Source organism: Patiria miniata, unplaced genomic scaffold (genome assembly GCF_015706575.1).
Source record: "Patiria miniata isolate m_02_andy unplaced genomic scaffold, ASM1570657v1 HiC_scaffold_22, whole genome shotgun sequence".
NCBI lineage: Eukaryota > Metazoa > Echinodermata > Asteroidea > Valvatida > Asterinidae > Patiria > Patiria miniata.
The window spans coordinates 3,476,264-3,495,846 of record NW_024037061.1 but is presented as its reverse complement, the minus strand read 5'-3'; the positions used below and the strand labels follow the sequence as shown (position 1 = coordinate 3,495,846).

General features: G+C 39.8%; 1 protein-coding gene across 1 annotated transcript; it reads left to right on the top strand.

Moving 5' to 3' along the window:
- The first annotated feature begins 109 nt into the window (after positions 1 to 109).
- On the top strand, positions 110 to 9,979 carry LOC119730632 (uronyl 2-sulfotransferase-like). Its single transcript, XM_038203619.1, has 9 exons — positions 110 to 331; positions 2,137 to 2,460; positions 2,817 to 3,254; positions 4,029 to 4,189; positions 5,297 to 5,376; positions 5,624 to 5,762; positions 6,477 to 6,574; positions 7,530 to 7,687; positions 9,470 to 9,979. The coding sequence occupies exons 2-9, from the start codon at positions 2,205 to 2,207 to the stop codon at positions 9,637 to 9,639; spliced, it is 1,500 nt and encodes a 499-aa protein (XP_038059547.1). The 5' UTR covers positions 110 to 331; positions 2,137 to 2,204; the 3' UTR covers positions 9,640 to 9,979.
- The last annotated feature ends 9,604 nt before the right edge of the window (positions 9,980 to 19,583 follow it).

Here is a 19,583-nt window from a genome sequence, read left to right as displayed (position 1 = left end):
CCCCCCCCCCCCGGTAGCCCCACCCCTTCAGTCGAGTATTTTTTGTCATTCGAGGCGACAGGAACAAGTCTATTTCTTCAAGCCCAGTTGCAAATAAAAACCATGCATTTAAAGGAGATTTGCGACCCTAATATGCTGCGCTTTGCCGCAGTGCCGCCTTTTGCTGTATGGATTTTAAGTTGTAGTCGAACACCAAACTAAGTGAAAGTTTCGACAAGTTTGTGAAGTTCAAGACGGAGACGTGGCTGGTTTTGAGGACTTTTGTCAAGAAATGGCCGCGGATTCGTCGTGATTTGAGTGTGGCAAACAACCGTCACGTTGGCCATGAGTGGTAAGAACAATGGGAGAAAATTTGGGGGGCATCTTTTGATGGGAACTTTACGGGAGAAGAGATTTGTTTTGCCTCTTTGTTTGTGAAGGTTGCTTTGTAGTTTGTTTGTTTATGGTTTGTGGAGGAATTCCTCCATTTATTCTTCATTGTGCCGAGTCAGCGAACCTCATATGGGTGGCACACTTTTTTCTTCATATTATCTTCACAATGAAGGCCATTCATTGCAAAAATGATAAGACATGAATCTGGGACTGTCATGACTGAGTGAGATACATTTCCAATTTTGTTAGTTACTTTTGTTAGGAAGTGGCGTCGGGTTGCAACATTTGTTCCCTTAATAAATTTTGATTCAGCAAACATGATACATGCAATGCAAGAGTTTATGGATTATAGTATACGACTGTTGAGTTATAGACTTAGAGTACGAACAAAACGAAATCACATCGTCTGAGTGATGTACCGAGGAGAAAATTCATTGTCGATTCGCGGCTCCCGTGATTTACTACGAACCGTCCAAACATGTCAAAGTGCGATTCGGAAATCTGGCCAAAATTCCTTTTCTACAGATTTTATCGAATAGGCTAGATCGTTGTGTGTCAAGAAGCTTAAATTTTCCTTTTCAAAAATGCACTTCGTCTGAAAAAATAATATTGGAGACCAATTCAAAAGTAGGTTGGTTTTTATTTGAAGCAATCCGGAACTAGAAACAGTCCGGAACTACAAAATGACTAAAGTTATTTGGAGTAGGCCTATGTGCTTTGGAAATAGTGAAACAAGTTTTTTAGTTGGGAAAAAAAATATTATTATTATTTATTATAATTATTATTATTCAGCCATCACAAACGACAACAATATAGGACACTACTTCCAGATGGGCTTGGAGCAGTGCTAGCCACATCTGGTTGTTAGAACAAAGCTATACTTTAAAAGCATTTATCAATAAGTAATTATGTTTACAATAAAAAGGGCAGAAGTATACATTAAAAAACATGACGTGTGATATTAAAACCAGTTTTATGAGAAAATATCTGACAACGTGTGGTTAAATGCACAGGGCAGTATAAATTATTCATCATAAAAAAAATTATGAAACCTTGGAAATATATAGGCACTGTATGCTTTCTGCTAAGAAAAAAGACAATGAAGAATAAATAAATGCAGAAAAGTAAACGAATAATTTGTCAATAAACAAAACTCACTCATTTTTTCAACATATTTGCAAAGATTGACCATCACTGAGCTTTTACAGTGAAAAAGTGGTGCTAAGATTGACATTGTGTGTTTGGGTAGAATTTGTATGGTACATGCTGTAAAAGGGTCCTACTAAACTGCGTCAACAAGTGTCAAGGGTCGTCAACAAGCATTAACAAATTTTGTATATGCATTTGAACATTAAAAGTAGCTTTATATGGTAGAAAAAGCAATAAAGACCATCTTCTGCATCAATTAAAGTTAAAATTATTTAAAAACTTGTTTTTTTTAACGCGAAATGTACGACGAGTTTGTCGATTAGTGTTGGCCGCCATCTTGTTTGGAAGGCAATGTACACTTCACGCATGCCTAGTACGGCTAGCTTCACGTAAACAAAATGGTGGCCACCCCAAACTCGACAAACTCGTCGTACATTTCACGCTTTTTCTACCATATAAGGCTTCTTTTAATGTTCAAAAGCATATACAAAATTTGTTGATGCTTGTTGACGACCGTTGAGGCTTGTTGACGCTTGTTGACGCTTGTTGACGCAGTTTAGTAGGACCTCTGTAAAATGTTTTTACATTTATCAGCAATCTTTTCTTTACATACAGGGCCGCACCGTACGGGCAACTTCTTCTGTGTATGAACTACAGACCTGCGCAGAGAACGAGAATAGACCATGACAGACCACGAGGAACACAGCTGCTTGAACAGACTACCGGTACCGTCGCGTAAGTCGGTCCTAGTCGCGCTGCTCGTCATCGCGACAGCCATGACGTTGGTACTTGTCCACGTGACCGGACAGTGGGTCGGACACAGGGTTTTCGCGCAGGCCTACCATCCCCGCGAGCAAGTGGTCAATTCATGGGAGGAGTCTCGTAAGAATACGGGGGATTCTTGGCTCCGCTCCCGAGATGGCAGGAGGAAAAACAAGGGTGAGTGAAGTAGAAATCAGATTTGTTTTTTTCAATTGCTGTTTATCTAGAAGTATAAAACATATTCACTTTTGAATGAGACATTGATTAAAAACAGATCTATCGACGTTTAGATATTGAATTATTTATTCACCAAAAAATTGAATTATGAGCTGCCAGACAATAATTTCATAAGCCCTTTTCAGAGGGTTGCAGACGCCTAAATACAGAATGAAGTAGTTTTTCCCGTAAAAAAAAAAAATAAATTGAAAATAATTATGTGAGGAGGAAAACAAATCCACTTTTTAAAGATCATCGGGTGTGCATCTAAATAGGACAGAAACTCATTGTTCTTGTTTTTTTTGTTTTTTTTACAGATATACTCTCGGAAAAACAGCCCCCACCACAGCAACTTCTGGGTGGCTCAGACAAAGAAGAAAACATGCCAGATGGCGTGGACTTTGCCCCAGGGAAAATGTTACCATCTAACGACATCATTGGAGAGAGGCAGAGACTAGACTCGCTAACAGAGAAACATAGAGGGGTTATGAATCTTCCGTCCAGGAGCCAGACTAATCGCGCGTCCCCATCTGATGTGTTGCGGGGCTCTGTACCTTCAAAAGGGATTGTTCTGAACCCCGAAGACGACCAACAAAATTATCTTCAGGGCATGATAAGGAAGGAAATGGTACCATCTCCACTTGATACCCCAACTTTTTCGAGACGGAATGACCATCAGTGGAACGAACGAGACCCCAAAGCGTTGACACGTCTGCCATTTCGTCAGAAAGGCGATCGAGAATGGAAGGTAATGTGTGATATGTAATGTTGTTTTGGGGACCCTTTTTTTATTATGTTTTCCTAGCCATTTTTTTCAGCCGACTGATTGCCGGGGCGGGGGTGGGGTCGGTGTTTGGCGATTTTGCCCCCCCCCCCCTCCTGTTACTGCGTTAGAAGAGGCATTCGTGTTAAGTACATGTACATGCAATGTTTTGGCTCATTTCAATTAAAGCATATTAATAATTAATATTCATAAATACCTGAGACAGTGTATCCATTCCTATTGGTCGAGAGCCTGTCACGTGATCACCAGTTTTAAACGGTTGATAAAGACGGGGCTGTCTAGTCTTAAAACACTTTTCATGTTGGGGCTGGGCTACTGATATTTTTGACTAAAAGTTTGGTTGAAATCAATCAAAATATGTAGCAGCGATAGACACATGTCAACGTTTGTTACTAAATAACTAATGGAGAAACATCATGATTGGTTGAGCTTTTAACTGCTATCCCGCAGCTAAAACTGGCTAGGCCATGGCATCAGAATAACGTACATGTACATTTTGACAAAGTTTGGTTGAAATCGGTCAAAATATGTAGGAGCATAGACAGTGCCAACGTTTGCTACCAACTAACTAATTGATAGACATAATGATTTGTTGAACTTTTCAACTGCTATGCTGCTGCTAAAAATTGCTAGGCCATGGCATCAGAATAACGTACATTTACAGGCTGCAGATTCACCCCCCCCCCCAAATTTTCTCCCTCTCCCCCCCCCCCCCCACGCAGGCTGCTATGATCATCTTTCAAAGTCTTTCGCACACAGAAAGAGGACGCTCTGATTTTCAACCGCGTCGGGAAATGCGGCAGTCGGACCGTCATCAGTATCCTGCAGAAACTGTCGGACATGAACAACTTCCACCTGATCTCTTCACTGGTGTACAATCAGACCCACCTTAGCACATCCTGGCAGGTGAGTGGAAATTAGGGCTGTCTATATCTGAATAATTTAGTACTTGATTACTCGAAACTACGTTTGACCGAATATTCAGATATTGGAATCTGCCAGCTGCAACTGCGAGCCATAGACCTTATTCAGGAGGAAGCTATTTTTGATCGTGTTCCCTGAATTTTATTTGATTTTGTCGCCCGATAATGTTACGCGTTTCTATATATACGCACAGATCAATGAGCGCGTTTACATTTACGCGACAAAGTCGTGCGACTTGTTGGGCTGGTTTCAAACATCGTGCAACATATCGCATATTTGTTCGTTCAAACGCGTGTGTGTGACATTGCCTTGGCGCGCGACATACATGTAGTCGTTGAGACAAAATCACGTATGTCTAAATAGGCCTTGTAAACTGTTATATGGGATGGTGCCAGACTATTTATGCTTTCCAAGCCTCATTTTAAAAAAAATTTTAAATGTGGCTTAAAACATAAGCGTTTACTTAATCGCAAATTCTAAAATATTTGTCAGAGCGGACTGGTATTTATTTGTAATTAACTTTATTTCATTACTGTCATTTCTGTTTGCAAGTTCAGAAAATGAAGATTTTACCTCGCTTTCAATTTAATATGGCCGACTTGTCATGCTTGTGATTAAAGGCTGTTCCAGTCAAAAATTGCACGTATCGGTCTGCTCATGGCTTTAACCAGCTAAAAGGACAGGAGCGATGAACCACCGTACACCCAAAAACTTAACGTCGACCAAAAAAGTGGCACCCTGTGTGTACATGTATACTGTGTGTATTTTTTAGGTTTTCGAGCAATCAAAAACAGCAAAACGCTATTTTAAATATTCGGTTAATGATCAAATATTAAAAAATGTTGGTATATTTGGGACAGCCCTAAAATTAGGTCAATCACTTTTACCACTTCAAATAAAATCTGTCGTTTATTCAAAACTGTAATTGAAAAGGGAATAATTAAGGATGTATTCCTGATGTTTTTTTGTGACTTTCCCCCCAATTGTGCCAAAATATACATTTATTTTTTTTCACATGCTTTTTTCCTGGCAATATAGAAACAGGCCACACTTTCTTGAAAGACCCTCTTTTTTGTCGTTTCTATGCAGGGTGGTATCGTGAGGATTTTGGAAAAAGTGAAGACGCCTTACCTTTTTCAGCGGCACCTTCATTTTGTTGACTTCACTGAGTGAGTGCAATTTTTGTGTTCTTTTTCTGTTCAATCAGTTAAACCAAAGAAATTGACAGGAACAATGTTTGGACCTGCGACCTCCAGATTAACGTTCCGGTGCTCTACCAACTGAGCTATCCAGCCCTATGTTGTGGATACCCTATTTTGTGGGTGTCTTTGTTGAATGGCTCGTGAAAAATGAGCGAGTAAAAAAAGACTTTGTGGGATCTGCTCACATTCTGTTTTTCTTTTCTCTTCTTGATAGATTTAACGCCAAGCAGCCGATGTACATCAACATAATAAGGGATCCCCTGGCCCGATTTGTGTCGAATTACTACTTTAAACGCTTCGGCGATGGGCGGAGCATCCGGAAATATAAGGGGTCAAATGAGACCAGAGACAGAGTGAGTTTTTGTCAGAGTGCTTGAAGTGAGAAATTGTATTGTAATGTGGGGTTGTCCTCCCGGCTTGGGGATTATGGTTTTGGTGTCCATAAGCATTCCACTTTACTGCAATTCAGGACACTATAGGTCAAATTAGGTACAGAGTGGGTGTTTGAACCTCAGCTTGGATCGTGAAATTTAATCTGATTGTCTGAAATTGCAGATTTCATCCCAATCAGGGGATTGATTCTGTGTCCCTGAGCATGCCACTTTACTACAATTGTTTCTCTCCATGGCCGGCACTGGATTTCATGAAACTCATCATAACTAACGATTGCATCGCAGCTCTGTGATGCTGCGTAGCTCTTTGAGAATGACGCAAAAGCGTCTTATTCTCCAAGGAAACCATTTTTGATCGTGTTCCTTTAATCTCTTTTATAAATTGTAAAATGTTGAATGACATAGTGCCAGACAATTTAAGTGCGTTCTAAGCCACACTTCCAATATTTTTTTGCTGAAATGTGGCTATTAAAACATTAGGGTTTGTTTAATCACAAGTTTTAACTTATTCATCAGAGCAGACTGGTGTTAATTTGTAATGAACTACATTTCATTGCTTTCATTTCTTACTCGCAAGTTCCAAAAATGAAATGTTTTCCCTGCTTTCCATTCAATATGGCCGACCCGTGAATAGAATAATATTTTGTCAATATTGGTGTGTTTTGTTTGCTGTAGTCTGTTACAGATTGTATCGTCAACGGCCACAAAGAGTGCATTACTTCTGGCATAATCTACATCATTCCGTTCTTCTGTGGTCAACTGAAAAAATGCCGGTAAGATACTTTCAGGTTTCTTGTCTGGAGACAAAACAAGGGTCTACTACGTAGAAGTGGTTATGTCATACACCGCTGAGGTCACGTGATGTTTCCACACAAACCTGGTCTTACGTAGCGATGCGCATGGTACCCACTTTTTCATCAATTTTTCATCTGTTAGAAAAAAACATGTCGGAATCCATCACGTTCTGAGTGATAACTGTAGTCAGTTACGAAGCACGTTACCTTTTTCCAGTCTTATTTATTCTAAATCTCTGAGAAACTAGAAAATGTTCACCAAAATCGTCTGTCCAAATCCTATGGTAAAAATGACGGACGAGACATTATTTGGACACATTACTGTTGGTGATGACTCTGCTTGACGTCACACTTCTACGGCGTATTAGTGTTGTGTCAAGAACAATGTAAATAAACAAATTTTCTTGTACACGATTAATTAATTAATTTTTGTTTAAATTCTGCACATCACTTGAATTGTTTGACTCTATCATCCAATTTTTTATAGAATTGGTTTCAAAGCACTGCAAGTAATCAATTTAAAAGTATGAGTATGAGTACAGTTGTGCGTTGGTTCTCTCCTGTGCCACGAGGGTTTTTCTCTTGGCCCTCCGGTTTTCCTCCCTCCGGAAAAATCTCGGGCTGTGCTCCGTGGTCATATATGGGTCGATGTGGCCGGCAGCCATAGGCGCCTGTACGTGCCAGCAGCCCAACCACGTTGTAGCCGCGTCCTTCGCAATTCAGCATACCAGCTGCGAGTAAAGATGATTAGCCTCCCAAATTTTTATTATTATGATTATTATAAAAACTAAAAGCTCGGCATAAATGAAACAATCGTATGTTGATATCAGAAAAAAATGTACAAGAGGCAAATTCCACCCAAACCCTTTTTGGTTTACTCACTTTTTCTGCCGTCTATTCCCCCATCATTCTTGCCCCCCCCCCCCAACAACAGAGAACCAACTCAGTGGGCCTTGGACCGAGCCAAGGAGAACGTAGAGAAACACTTCGTAGCTGTCGGAATCCTTGAAGACATGGAGAACAGTTTCAGAGTCTTTGAGAAAGTCCTGCCCCAATACTTCACGGGAGCCGTCCAACTGCTGTTGAAACCAGGTAAGTCGTAGCCAGAGTGGGCAGCGTTGGAATGACGTGACTGTGGCTCTAAAGTACACCCGCGCCTATGGGAGTAGCCGAAGCCATTTCCTATAGGCATGTGTGTTACCGCAAGTCATAGCCCTTTAGCATGCCGCCACCATTTCAGTTATGTTCCCTGTATCCAATAACAGTACTGAATGATAATGCTTTTTATGCAAAATGGAACCAGACTATTTTTCCTTCAAGCCTCGCTTTGGTTACATTGATTTGAATGTTGAAAAAAATCAAGATGGCCGCAACATGATAATGGTCTGTCGCCCATTTTTTTTCATATGGCCTTATTTTAGCCCATTCACACCCCTAAACCTACAGGGTGCCTAAAAAAAATTACCCTCAAAGTGCCCTCTTTTTCACAGCTTTTAAAAAAAATACCTCGCAAATATCGAATCATATGTGGAGTAAAGTTCATTAGCTTTTCACCGACGATAAAATCTTTCCAATCGTGTAAATATTTATTGAGTTAGAGCCAATTGAAATTAAGTGACGATTTTTCAATCTGTCCACGGTCTTCAATATCATTTGCTAGGAATGTAATGGATTTGGGGCGAGGGTAGTGTTACTTTCTTTAACGTTTAATCTATATTTGGTTCTTTTTTATTTTTATTTTTGTGCAACAATGGTCATTTCTCCTTTTGGAAGTAATGGTAGTCCTGAACAGGACTGTCTGGTTTAACTTATTTAGATGTTTACTGTGCTGCTTAACCATGATTTATGTTATATACTGTTCGAATCAAGCCCTTGATAATTTTTGGATTATGAATTTGCAATTTCATGTTGGAACATTAAGTTACTCATCACGAAGATTTTGTGAAGAAACTTGAGTTTACAAAGTGTTGTTAAGAAATCATTGTCAAAACTAACATCTGTCACCTTATATTGTATTTTAAATAAATGGGAAAAGTGACTTTTTCAAGTGCCATCAAACGATAGTATACAATCCAAAATGATGCGCAAACGCCAAAGCCTGTCATGTGACCGTGGTCACATGATCTGTCGTACCCTGCTCATTGTCGCGAACGGCCCCGTCGTCACATGGTCACTGCAGTACATATCAAGAAAGAAGCTGGAACGTTGCTCCATACAAGATTCCTTCCCCTCAAAAGTCAGATTTTTTTCACTAAAGGTCAGATTATCTTTGAGTTTCGTCTGAATTTCCTTTTTTCCCAGTTGATTACTTATTTGCTTAATTGTTCTTAAACTTTAAAACAATGTTACTGCTTTGTATATTGGTGGGGGCTGTGGTCCAATGGTTACGGTGTTCAACTCGTGTGCCATGGTACTACATGGGTTCGAATCCTGACCGTGGGAACATGGTGCTTGTGCTCTTGAGCAAGGCACTTTACCATTATTGCTTCGTCCTTCGGATGGGACGTAAAGCCGTAGTTGGCCATTTTTGTTGAGTTCCCTGAATGTATTTCATAAATTGTTAACTGCTGAATGGGATGGCGCCAGACTATATACATGTATGCATAAGGCAACATAATGGGTCTCATATTTCTCATAAACTAAAAAAATAGACATTATTTCTAGTGCCTTGAGTACCTAATTTTTGGTAGATACGTGCGGTATATAAGACTCTGGTATTAATATTATATTCAAAGTTGAATTATTTAGAAATGTCTCCTCTTTCACATTGAACTTGAATAAAACCTGATGTCCCATTTGAATGCATTTTTACGAAGTCTCAAAAAATGGCCAACTAACAAACCTGATGGTAACGTTTTGTTTTCTTTATTTTAGATGAAAAACAGGTGTTGAAGAATGGCTCAACAACGACAAAATTCAAGGAGAAGCCGTCGGAAGAAGCAACGACCATCATGAAACATCTCATGTACTACGAATACGAGTTTTATCACTTCATCAAGGACAGGTTGGAGAAGCAGATGGCGTATTACGGCATCAAGAGATGAACGAAATTTGCAACCGGTGATATTGCGAAGAAAAAAAAACAATCATATATGGATTGGCTGCAAAGCCCGTTACAAGTTACACATTTTTGTTGATGAAACTTGAAAATAATCACAGGGAATGCATCGTTAATGCCAAAAGTTAATCCGCTTCCAACTCCTGCATACAAACGCTGCTTTTACGATTAGGCCAAAAAAAAAGTCTCTGCGCGTCGCCGTAGCAATGCACATCGGCAACATGAGCAAGTTTTTTTCAATGAAAGATGATGTCTCAAAACCGCCAAACTCACTGGTTTGACTGGAATCCTGCTGCTGCACAATTTTAACGTGTTTTTAGATTGGGTTATGGTCGAGAATAAGCTTTATGTGGCCTCTCTGGACTCCAATATATTTGCACTATGTTTAGTCGGGCATCATTTGCAGTCATCGGCTGACATTTGAAGAAGAAAAAACGGTAAAAAAAAAAAGCCGCATCGCCGCACCGCTTTTTGAGCAAGCTCCATACCAGAAACCAAAAACATTGTTTTTTGGCCTTAAGTATGACTTTTTCTCCGTTACTTTGAACTTAGGGAAAATTTTAAAAAGACAAAAAAGTGATTATGAGATCTATAGTAGGTAATTTTGTGATCATTTACCAAAGCCATCGGCCACGTGTTTGCTGCATATTTACATATTGAAATGCTTTTGTAGTTGAAACGTTCAGTGTGCTTTTTTAGAATTGTTGTTCGCGTACATAAACCAGCATTATTTTCAAATGTGTGCATTGTTTTACCCATTTGATACGGACTATGCATGAAGTTCACCAATTCTTTATTTTTGTATGTTTTCAATGGTGCTGTTTTTGTGTATTCTTCATGTTCTTGTGTCTCTTATGTGCCTCTCGCGGATTAAAAGTTGGTAGCTCCAGTATCGCAGCCCCTGTGGTACCACTTTATATGCTCATTTATTCTTACGTCAATGGGCCAGTATGTTTATTCATGAGAACAGAACAATGATATCAAGAGCATTGTTGTTACGAATCCCGTTAGTACAAACTCTGTTAATACAAAATTCTGGTTATAACAAACATAAAGCCTTAGTCCCGACTGTGCATTTATGTGCACAATGAATGGGACTGATGTTCCTCTTAATACAAAATTCTGATATAACAAACAATTTGGCTAGGTCCGAACGAGTTTGTATTAACGAGACTCGACTGTATTTAGTCAAACCATTACATTAACGCATTTTTAAGAACGATTGTCGTCGAGCTACCACACAGTAGCCTAGTGGATAGCGAGATGAGCTATGGATACAAAGATCCCTGGTTCGAATCCACGTCGTCGCTGCTCCTTTTCATTGACTATTTTTCCTTGAGTTTATCGTTGAGATAATTTTAATTTAAGGGAAAAAGAGAACGAGAACCTAAGTGTCTTGCAACGATTCAAAGGAAAAACATAAATTAAGTAAGATTTGTGGCTTTGCATGGTGGAGATACTAAATAATGAAAGGTTTGCGGAAACACCATGTGCGAATAATTTCTCAACTCAGAGAATGGTTCTGAAAAGAACCAGAGGTATAAACTCGACGTTCCGGTCAGTATGCTCTCTCCTGAAGACTGTCGGAGCATACTGACCGGAACGTGGAGTTTATACCTCTGGTTCTTTTCATAACCATTCTCTTAGTTGAGAAATTATTCGCACATGTTGTTTCCGCAAACCTTTCATTATTTAAAACATAAATTATCATAAGTGGTACCACTGGAGTTCTGATACTGGCACTACCTTAAAAGTTGGACAACTCCAATTACATAAATTGTGTGGATTTATAAACCCCCAAAAGCTCAGGTAATTCAGCAAAGACGTGCCTGCTAAATTTTTGATACCACGGAAATTATATTTTTTACACTTATTTCATATTAAAAATTAAAGACCACGCTGGTTTGCCACATTTATGCAAATTATACATATCACATAAAGCCACACATTGACCTTATGATGAGAATGTACAAAACCGCATTGCTATATCATGTGATATTGTTTCATTGGTCTAAAACCGCCACTTGTCCAGTCTGTAAAAAAAATGACTGTTTACTTTATACATTTACACTGAGTTGGGCGCATGCGCCCCTCGGGGGTTAAAAACGCCATATCCCACACCACAGCAGTCGACAATGGACCGATCCAGTAAGCACCGCCCCATGGTGTTCTGACCAATCACAGCCGTGATTTATGTCCGACGTGCGTGCGCTAAAGTCCGACATGCGTGCACGCGCGTATGATGCGCGCGGAAGGACAATGCAGCGTGGCATTGGAGAGGAGCACGTGTTAATTTGCCCACGTGCGCACTGGGCGGAGCTTACTGGAACGGTCCATTGTTAATTATACCACAATAGCTAGGCTGCCACCATTACTGTAATATTCGAGTGGCAATGACAAAGTGAACAATGTATTTAGCAATGTGCAACCTGTGGCATTTAGGATATCCCTTTCACGAAATGTTTGTGTTTTTATTTGAAATTCTGATACCATGCCAGTTTATTAATTTATTGAAAGGAAGAAAAAGAAGAATTTTCGTGAGGGGATGCTGAAATTATTCTTTTTATTTAAAGGGTGCATGTTAAGTAATCTTTTTAAATGCAATCCTTGAAAATGTACCTTTGTGTCCCATTTAAAGTTATTTTCAGTTTTCACTTTGCCGTTTTTAAGGGTATTTTGGTGCCTTATGTGTTTTTATGCTCATGGAGTTTCCATATTCATGAAACGTGTGATGTCATTTCAGGCAGAAACATCAATGTTACAGCTTTTTCAAAGTGTTTTTGTTGGTGATTTGTTGTTTCAGTACATGACATTAACAGTAAGCCAATGAGCAAACTTTTCTCACAAATGTTATCAATGACCTAATTTCGGGTCCACAATTTGAACCAAAAACCTAAAGTGAACAGTGCCTTCCTGAAATGACATCACAGCAACAGCGCCCTCATTTGTCAAAAAAAAAACATGGAAAATTTTAAATGTAAAAAAAATTCACTTTTCAGTAAAATTAACCGAAAAGAGATGTCAGATAGTTTGTATACTTTTAAGGGGAGTAGAAAGTTGCACAAAATATGTTCCCAAGTAAGATTCGCGTCATCGGCCCTATTGTCGTCTGATATAATATTTTAAAATCAGTGCCTTAAATCGTTATAGAAAACCTGTACGCATGTATATATATCTCATACTTAACTTTTTTCCCCAACTCCATCATGATAATAGTATATTTTAAACTATAGATTTCCATAAAATATATTTCTGGAAAATGTTTTTGAATCTATTTTTAGAAGTGTTTGTCATAGTTCCTGGCTAAGTCAGCTAGGGAAAATGTTATGCAACTTTGAACAATTCAAATATTTGAAACAACTATGCATGGGCTGTAGAAGCCCGTCTAGGCAATACAAATGTTTATATTAATTACCTCATTCTTGACGACATTATTTGAAACTATGCATTTTTTCTTGGAAAATTCTGACCAAGAATTTTGTACATTTATTTACGCCCTCGTTGTGGAGGGCTGCGAATTGGCGATTGGAGCTTGCCGATCGTGTCAGTTTCGTGAATCTTTTGTAGTAAAGTTGTTTTTACAAAGAAAAAAGCCATCTTGTTCGTGTTATTTATTTTAAAGTTTTTCTGTGTTGACAAAGTATTCATGTTTTCATTGTTTGCCCTCCGGCAAAGTTTGTACCACATAAAAAAATCACATTATACGAAATCTCAACCAAACCAAACCCTAAAAAAATTATCTTTCACCCCCCCCCAAAAAAATCTCACTATACCCTATACACACCCTAGACTACTGTTGTTACCTAACACATCCCCCTAGATATCTCAAAAGAATTCTTGAGATTGTGGTATAAACACAATGACCAACACTACGTAGGCCTATATGTGATTTGTTTTTGGTGGGGGCACCACGTGTTTCGTTCAATACAGAGCATGTTCGCGCCAAAACGGTATTGGATCGGGGATTTGTCGTATAAAAGCTGTGCTTCTATTCTCCACAGCTAGACTGTTCCCTTCATTACTCGTAACGAGAACTCCACGGGTTACATGCAAGCCGCAGAAAATGTTAGTTTCAAAATCGCCTACCGAATAAATCGTGATTTGCATGCCCCTTTTGTGATTGAGTTTTGTGTTCAGTGCACTTGCAGGTTTTCTGAGGGTCTTGTCTCTGAAAAGAACCGCGAGCTTGGACCGTCAAGATATTTTGATAAAATTTGTAGTAAAGCCCGTTTTCCCCAAAACTTGCTGGAATTTAGATCTACATTTAGCCTATTGGTGATTATCTTGTGGAAATATCACCTTCAAAGAAATGGCATTGCGAAATGAAAAATGGTAAATTAAGATTTAATAATGTGGTGTGTGGTTCAACACATTCGACAGCTGTATCAGTAGTTTTTTCTTCTGAATTTTGGAAGTGAACGAAGTTATCATTGCCAGTGGCAATTTTAACTCGTCTGAAACTTTCGACAGCTTGGATCGTCCGAGGGACGGTCACACATTCGGGAGGGCGCCCTTTAAATAAGCATACATCAGATACTCGATCTTAATTAAGATGTTTTTGCAAAAACCCAGCTGTTGAAGACATAAGTTGTCGCAATTGTTCATGACATAACTCTCTCAACAGGATGTTCATCATCTCTCGGTTGCAATTGCCTGCAAAATCTGTCATCATTACCAAATGCGACATTCACGAGAAATATAATGTTGACCGTGTTTTGGTCGGGGGAGGTACGCGTGCGGGCCCCGTCCATCATCCTAGCCAGCGCCGCTGATGACAAAATGACCGAATTTTCCTCGGAACTCTGTTCCCCGGATCACATCAAGATTAATGGCAAACCTTGGCTAATTACTTAAGGAAGGCTGCAGCGTGCTGCGTGGAGAGTAGAGCGGGACTTTTTTGGAATCTTCAAAGTAAAGTCTGTCACGAGCCAATGAGGCCCATCAGGCCGGCGTTTATCTCTGGCGCGGTTTCAGTAGCATGAAACGACTGAGAATATTTCTACTCCCCCTGGATGGAATGCCAGTCTATTCCAGGTTACTCCCCAGCTAATGCCGGTACTCATTAATACTCCTGGGTGGAGGCAAGTGGGGGTGAAGTGGCTTGCCCAAGGACCCAACATAATAAGACCAGCAGCATGATTTGAACCCCTGACATCTGATCATGAGCAACAAACCAAAACAACTGGGCCACACTCCCCACAATATTTGGCCCAAGACAGTTTTACTAATGCACATTACATACTCAAGATTAGCAACAGCTCCCTCAAGCGTCCGGAAAAGGCTTAGACATTGGGGATAGATGTTTTGTGCAATTTCAAAAAGATTTTAATTAAGCAAAGTATTTCCCGTTTGCATGATGTTTTGAGCCATGGAAAATAAAGCATGTTTTAATGTTAAATTCAGAGGTATGTCACCTTCACACTTTTTCACCATACCTAATTTCACATACTCTGGCAGACATTCTAGCGTGACGCTGCAAGTAGAGGAAGCCGTCCGGTCCTTGCCGACCCCTCGCCGTCCGAGGCGCTAATGAAGTAGTCCTGCTCGGTAAATGTGCCATCCAGGAAACTCCCCATAAAACCTGTTCCTTTGCAGGTGTTCAGAAGATTCATCATTCGGAGAGCGGTGAAAACATTGTCTGTTATTTCTTGGAGTAATAAACAGGTTGGCCTTAAAATGGATTATTTTTGTATTATCTTAAAGCCATTGGCCATGGATAAAGGGTATTTATAAACGCTTATTTGGATATGCCTAATTTTTCATTAACTTTTTCGTGATATTTAATTACATGACCAATTGATGTCCTGTCATTTTTGTCCATTTTGAATTGCAAACAAATAAAAGTGTGTTGCTTAATTGTAAATAAATTTTGCGGGGAAAAAAATGTGGGACAAAAGACTTTTTTCAAGAGCTTTCGTAGTTGGAGGCGTTGTATCTGTGGTCAACATTGTATGTAAATTCGTTTGATGAATATTCATCATTGAACATTTCCATCACGCTGGCTACCCTAATCAGATGACAATCACTGTTTTGCTCATGAATATTGAAATCTGCTTTATCAAAAACCGTGTCGGAAGGGGATGTAAAACCCCCTAGAATGGTAGGTGTGTTAAAAATTAACTAGATCTTTGTAAAACTACAGATGCCTTTCAAGGAATATGATTCCGTACTACTACCAAGAAAACAACTTTATAACTGCCCTTTAACGGCGCATTACGTAGACGTCTCCTGATAAGAGTAGGCCCAACCTATGTTTTCGACAATTAGCATCGAAGTTAACTTTACGACCATGCGCCACTTTTTAGAGCTTGTCGAAAATTGCTCCTCTTTACGGTGGGACGCTTTCCCGTTGATAAGGCTCGATCTTCCCCCAATTAACTCCTGAACCTTCATCGGTCTGACGCGGAATTCCGACTCGCTCATTAAAAGCCCCTCCATCACCGCGATAATAAACGAGGGGACATTATTCAAACAGAAATGTTCGTTTGAAAAACAAAAACAGGTGATGAACTCGAAACAGGTGATGAAGGGTACAGGACGGGATGAGCAGAAATAGGTTGCAGACCGGCTGCTTAAAAAAAAAGTGTGGGGATAATAATCCGACGACTGTTGCATGAACATTGCTTGTAGTCTCTTAACCTTGTACATGTTTTTTGTTTTTTGGAACTGGCCATATTGTACACGGTGCAGTTTCGTTTAAACTGGGATGTTACCAGCTTTTACGTCAGATGTACCGGCATATTGTGTAACCGGCACTTCGTCGGTTGAATCGGCATGTAACCGGCGCTGTGTCGGTTTAACCATAACCAACGCTGTATCAGTTGAATCGGCACGTAACCGGCACTGTGGAGGTTGACCAGGCATGTACCCGGCGCTGTATCGGTTGAACAGGCATGTAACCGGCGCTGTATCGGTTGAAAAGGCATGTAACCGGCGCTGTATCGGTTGAACAGGCATGTAACCGGCGCTGTGTCGGTTAAACCGTCATGTAACCGGCGCTGTAACGGTTGAAAAGGCATGTAACCGGCGCTGTATCGGTTGAACAGGCATGTAACCGGCAGTAATTCGTTCAAATTGGCATGCACGTGCATTTCCCCCTTTCCGGTTAAAACCAATGCAGGGTTTGCAAAACTAACATTTGGCCATTGCGCACCTATTATGCATAAACATACTGACTCACAGTGAGGATTGGAAGGTAAAATAGACCATTCACTGTTACTGATTATATGAATCATTATAAGTCAGTATTCTAGAAGTTGAACCGGTATCGAGTTTTTGAATCTCCAAAACGCATGATTCGTGCAGATGTACTATAGTCCCAGTCACTTCGCATAATGATGTTATCACATCAGAGAACATGAAGACACATGTTAAGCCATGTGCTTCGCCGTATGGTCTCCATCTACAAGTTCCTTCGAAAGGTTTACTCACTTTCCCTTTCCCCTCAAACCATTCCTTCAAAAATAAAGATTTTTTCCCCGATCGGGACAAGTCTGTCACCATTTAAACCCTTCCTCTTTATGTTCTCTGCCGTCTGAATGGACTATTATACCGAGTGGCCCTCTTGAGATGTATATCTCTTGACAATATCGGCCAGACTTTGGGCGGGAAAAAAACGAGAGAGAGAAAGGAAACCGCCAGTTAACAAAGAAACATTCTCATATCAAGTTTCCGGGGAGGAGGGGTTGGGAGCTACATCTCCGTTTCCTTTGAGGGGGGAAAATCTCGCGTTTCCTCCCGTTGCGGATTCATGAGAAAACACGGCTGTGTTGCAGACACTCGTAGGCATGGTTTGTGTCATAATACATCGCAGATGGGGTGTCCTATGGAGGCTTGAGGGCTTGGTCGTAATGTTTTCGATGGGATTTGATCGGAAGGATCAAGGGACGAGTGAGTCAGAGTGTGGAGAAGGAATAGCGTATTGTGTGTTCTTAATAAAAGGGTTTTGCCCTCTATCGGCGTACATGCACAGGGTGAGTCAAAAGGAACGTGACCTAATCAGAAAACATATTTTTAAAAAAATATGTAACTCGCTCCGTTTCATACCAACAATACAGGCATAAAGAACACTTTATTGACTAGTATAACTGTAACAATTTCACGTAATTTGCATACCCTATTCCCAGGTTATACGTCTATTTTAATATTAAGATCACAAAATTCAGCTGTCCACCACTGATCATTTACCGTTCTAAGAACTGATGAATACCCATTAAATACAATGACACATGCACGATAGGACGTTTTCCCACTTCGATGAATCGAGAAGAACTTGCAAAGGAAAGCATACCAAAATCGACATTTATATTTTAAAAAGAAGTTGGATGACTTGTTCCTCATATTCAAGAAAACATATTTCGAGAAAGTGTGAAAAACCATGCACAACCTTTTGATCACGAAACACGATTTCGTCCATAGCTCTCTGTTTTTTTTTAAAATCAGTCAATTGACTGATTGTTGGAAATCACCTACATTTCTTGATTTCTTCTAAATGACAGCAAGCCAGACGGAATAATTTCACGGGGTGTTTAGTACCAGTTCGATCTTTAAACCAAGTGAGCTTTTTGATAATAATTCGGTAGGTTACTTTTAGGATAAATGCAAATGATTCTATACGCCTTTAAGGCATAGAGCAGCATAAACAATGTGCATATTGAATTGTGCAACCATTTGGGCATGACTGGTATTTCGTTGAAGTAGACGTGTTTTGTGAATACAAAAATCACCAATGATAAGACCATAGCCTAATTGCATAAGCACGTGATGAACAGATTGCTCAGCAATTTTGCGATGCTAATTTTAGCCGGGCACCAATCAAACGCAATTAGTTTCACCCAATGACATTCTTGGTTGGTGTTGCTGAGCCATGTTTTCCCTTGCGAAGCAGCTGCCACCATGCAGTAACTTCCTGAAGTTTGTCGTATGAAAGTTTCGATGTTCTTATATTTACGGTTCGGTGCGGGCTATACATGGCATGGATGTGGAGAAGGGTTGTTGTTCAATCCGCATGAAGTCTGGTTCTCAGACCAAACGAATCTGACTATCCTGACGAATCTTGGGTCAGGTGAGCGCCAAGGCACGTGATGAAGCCCGAAATTTTCCCGAATACGTTTTCGTCGACTCTCGGACATGTTCGATATAGCTCGGGCCCCTCGGGTATTTCTGAGTGAAACCTTCTTATTTCCCAACAAGACACCTGTCATGCTTGCTTTTAGTTCTACGATTTTCTTTTTAACCTTAAAGGGATAAAGATCATGTGTATTCAGCCTGAAAGTAACTTACCGAATTATTATTTTAAAAGCTAACTTGGATTAAAGATCGTAGGTCCTACTGGTTTTAAACACCCCATTCCGTCTGGCTTGCTGTCATTTAGAAGAAATCAAGAAATGTAGGAGTTTTCTCATACGATCAGTCAAAATTGACTAATTTTTGAGATAGGTTAAAGAGTACTGTTGACGAAGTCGTGTTTAATTATCAAAAGTTTGATCATTAGCAAGAAGCACGGTTTTTCACTGTTTTCTTGAAAAGTGTAATATCCACTGAGCTGAATCTTCAACAGGTTAGGGTTTGACCATTCTTCTTTGGATTTTGAGTGGTGTTATTATTAGAAACGAAAAAAAATGCATGAAAAGCAAATTATCCTTCACTGAAAAATTGCCTGGGTTAACATTGTTTTGGTTATAATTTCTGTTAAATTCAAGCAAAATTTGTGGCCTTTCAAGACCAAATTTAATTTAGTCTTAGGCCTATATGACCAAAAGTTGGGTTAAATTTAACAGAAATTGTAACCCAAACAATTGGGTAAAGAATAACCCATTTTTGGGTAGTTGCAGTTTTCACCCTTTCTTGGGTATGACGCGATTGGAATAACTTTATTTTGCCTGAGGCTCTCTGGGCGGGTTTTTCACACTTTCGTCAGCCGGCGTTCGG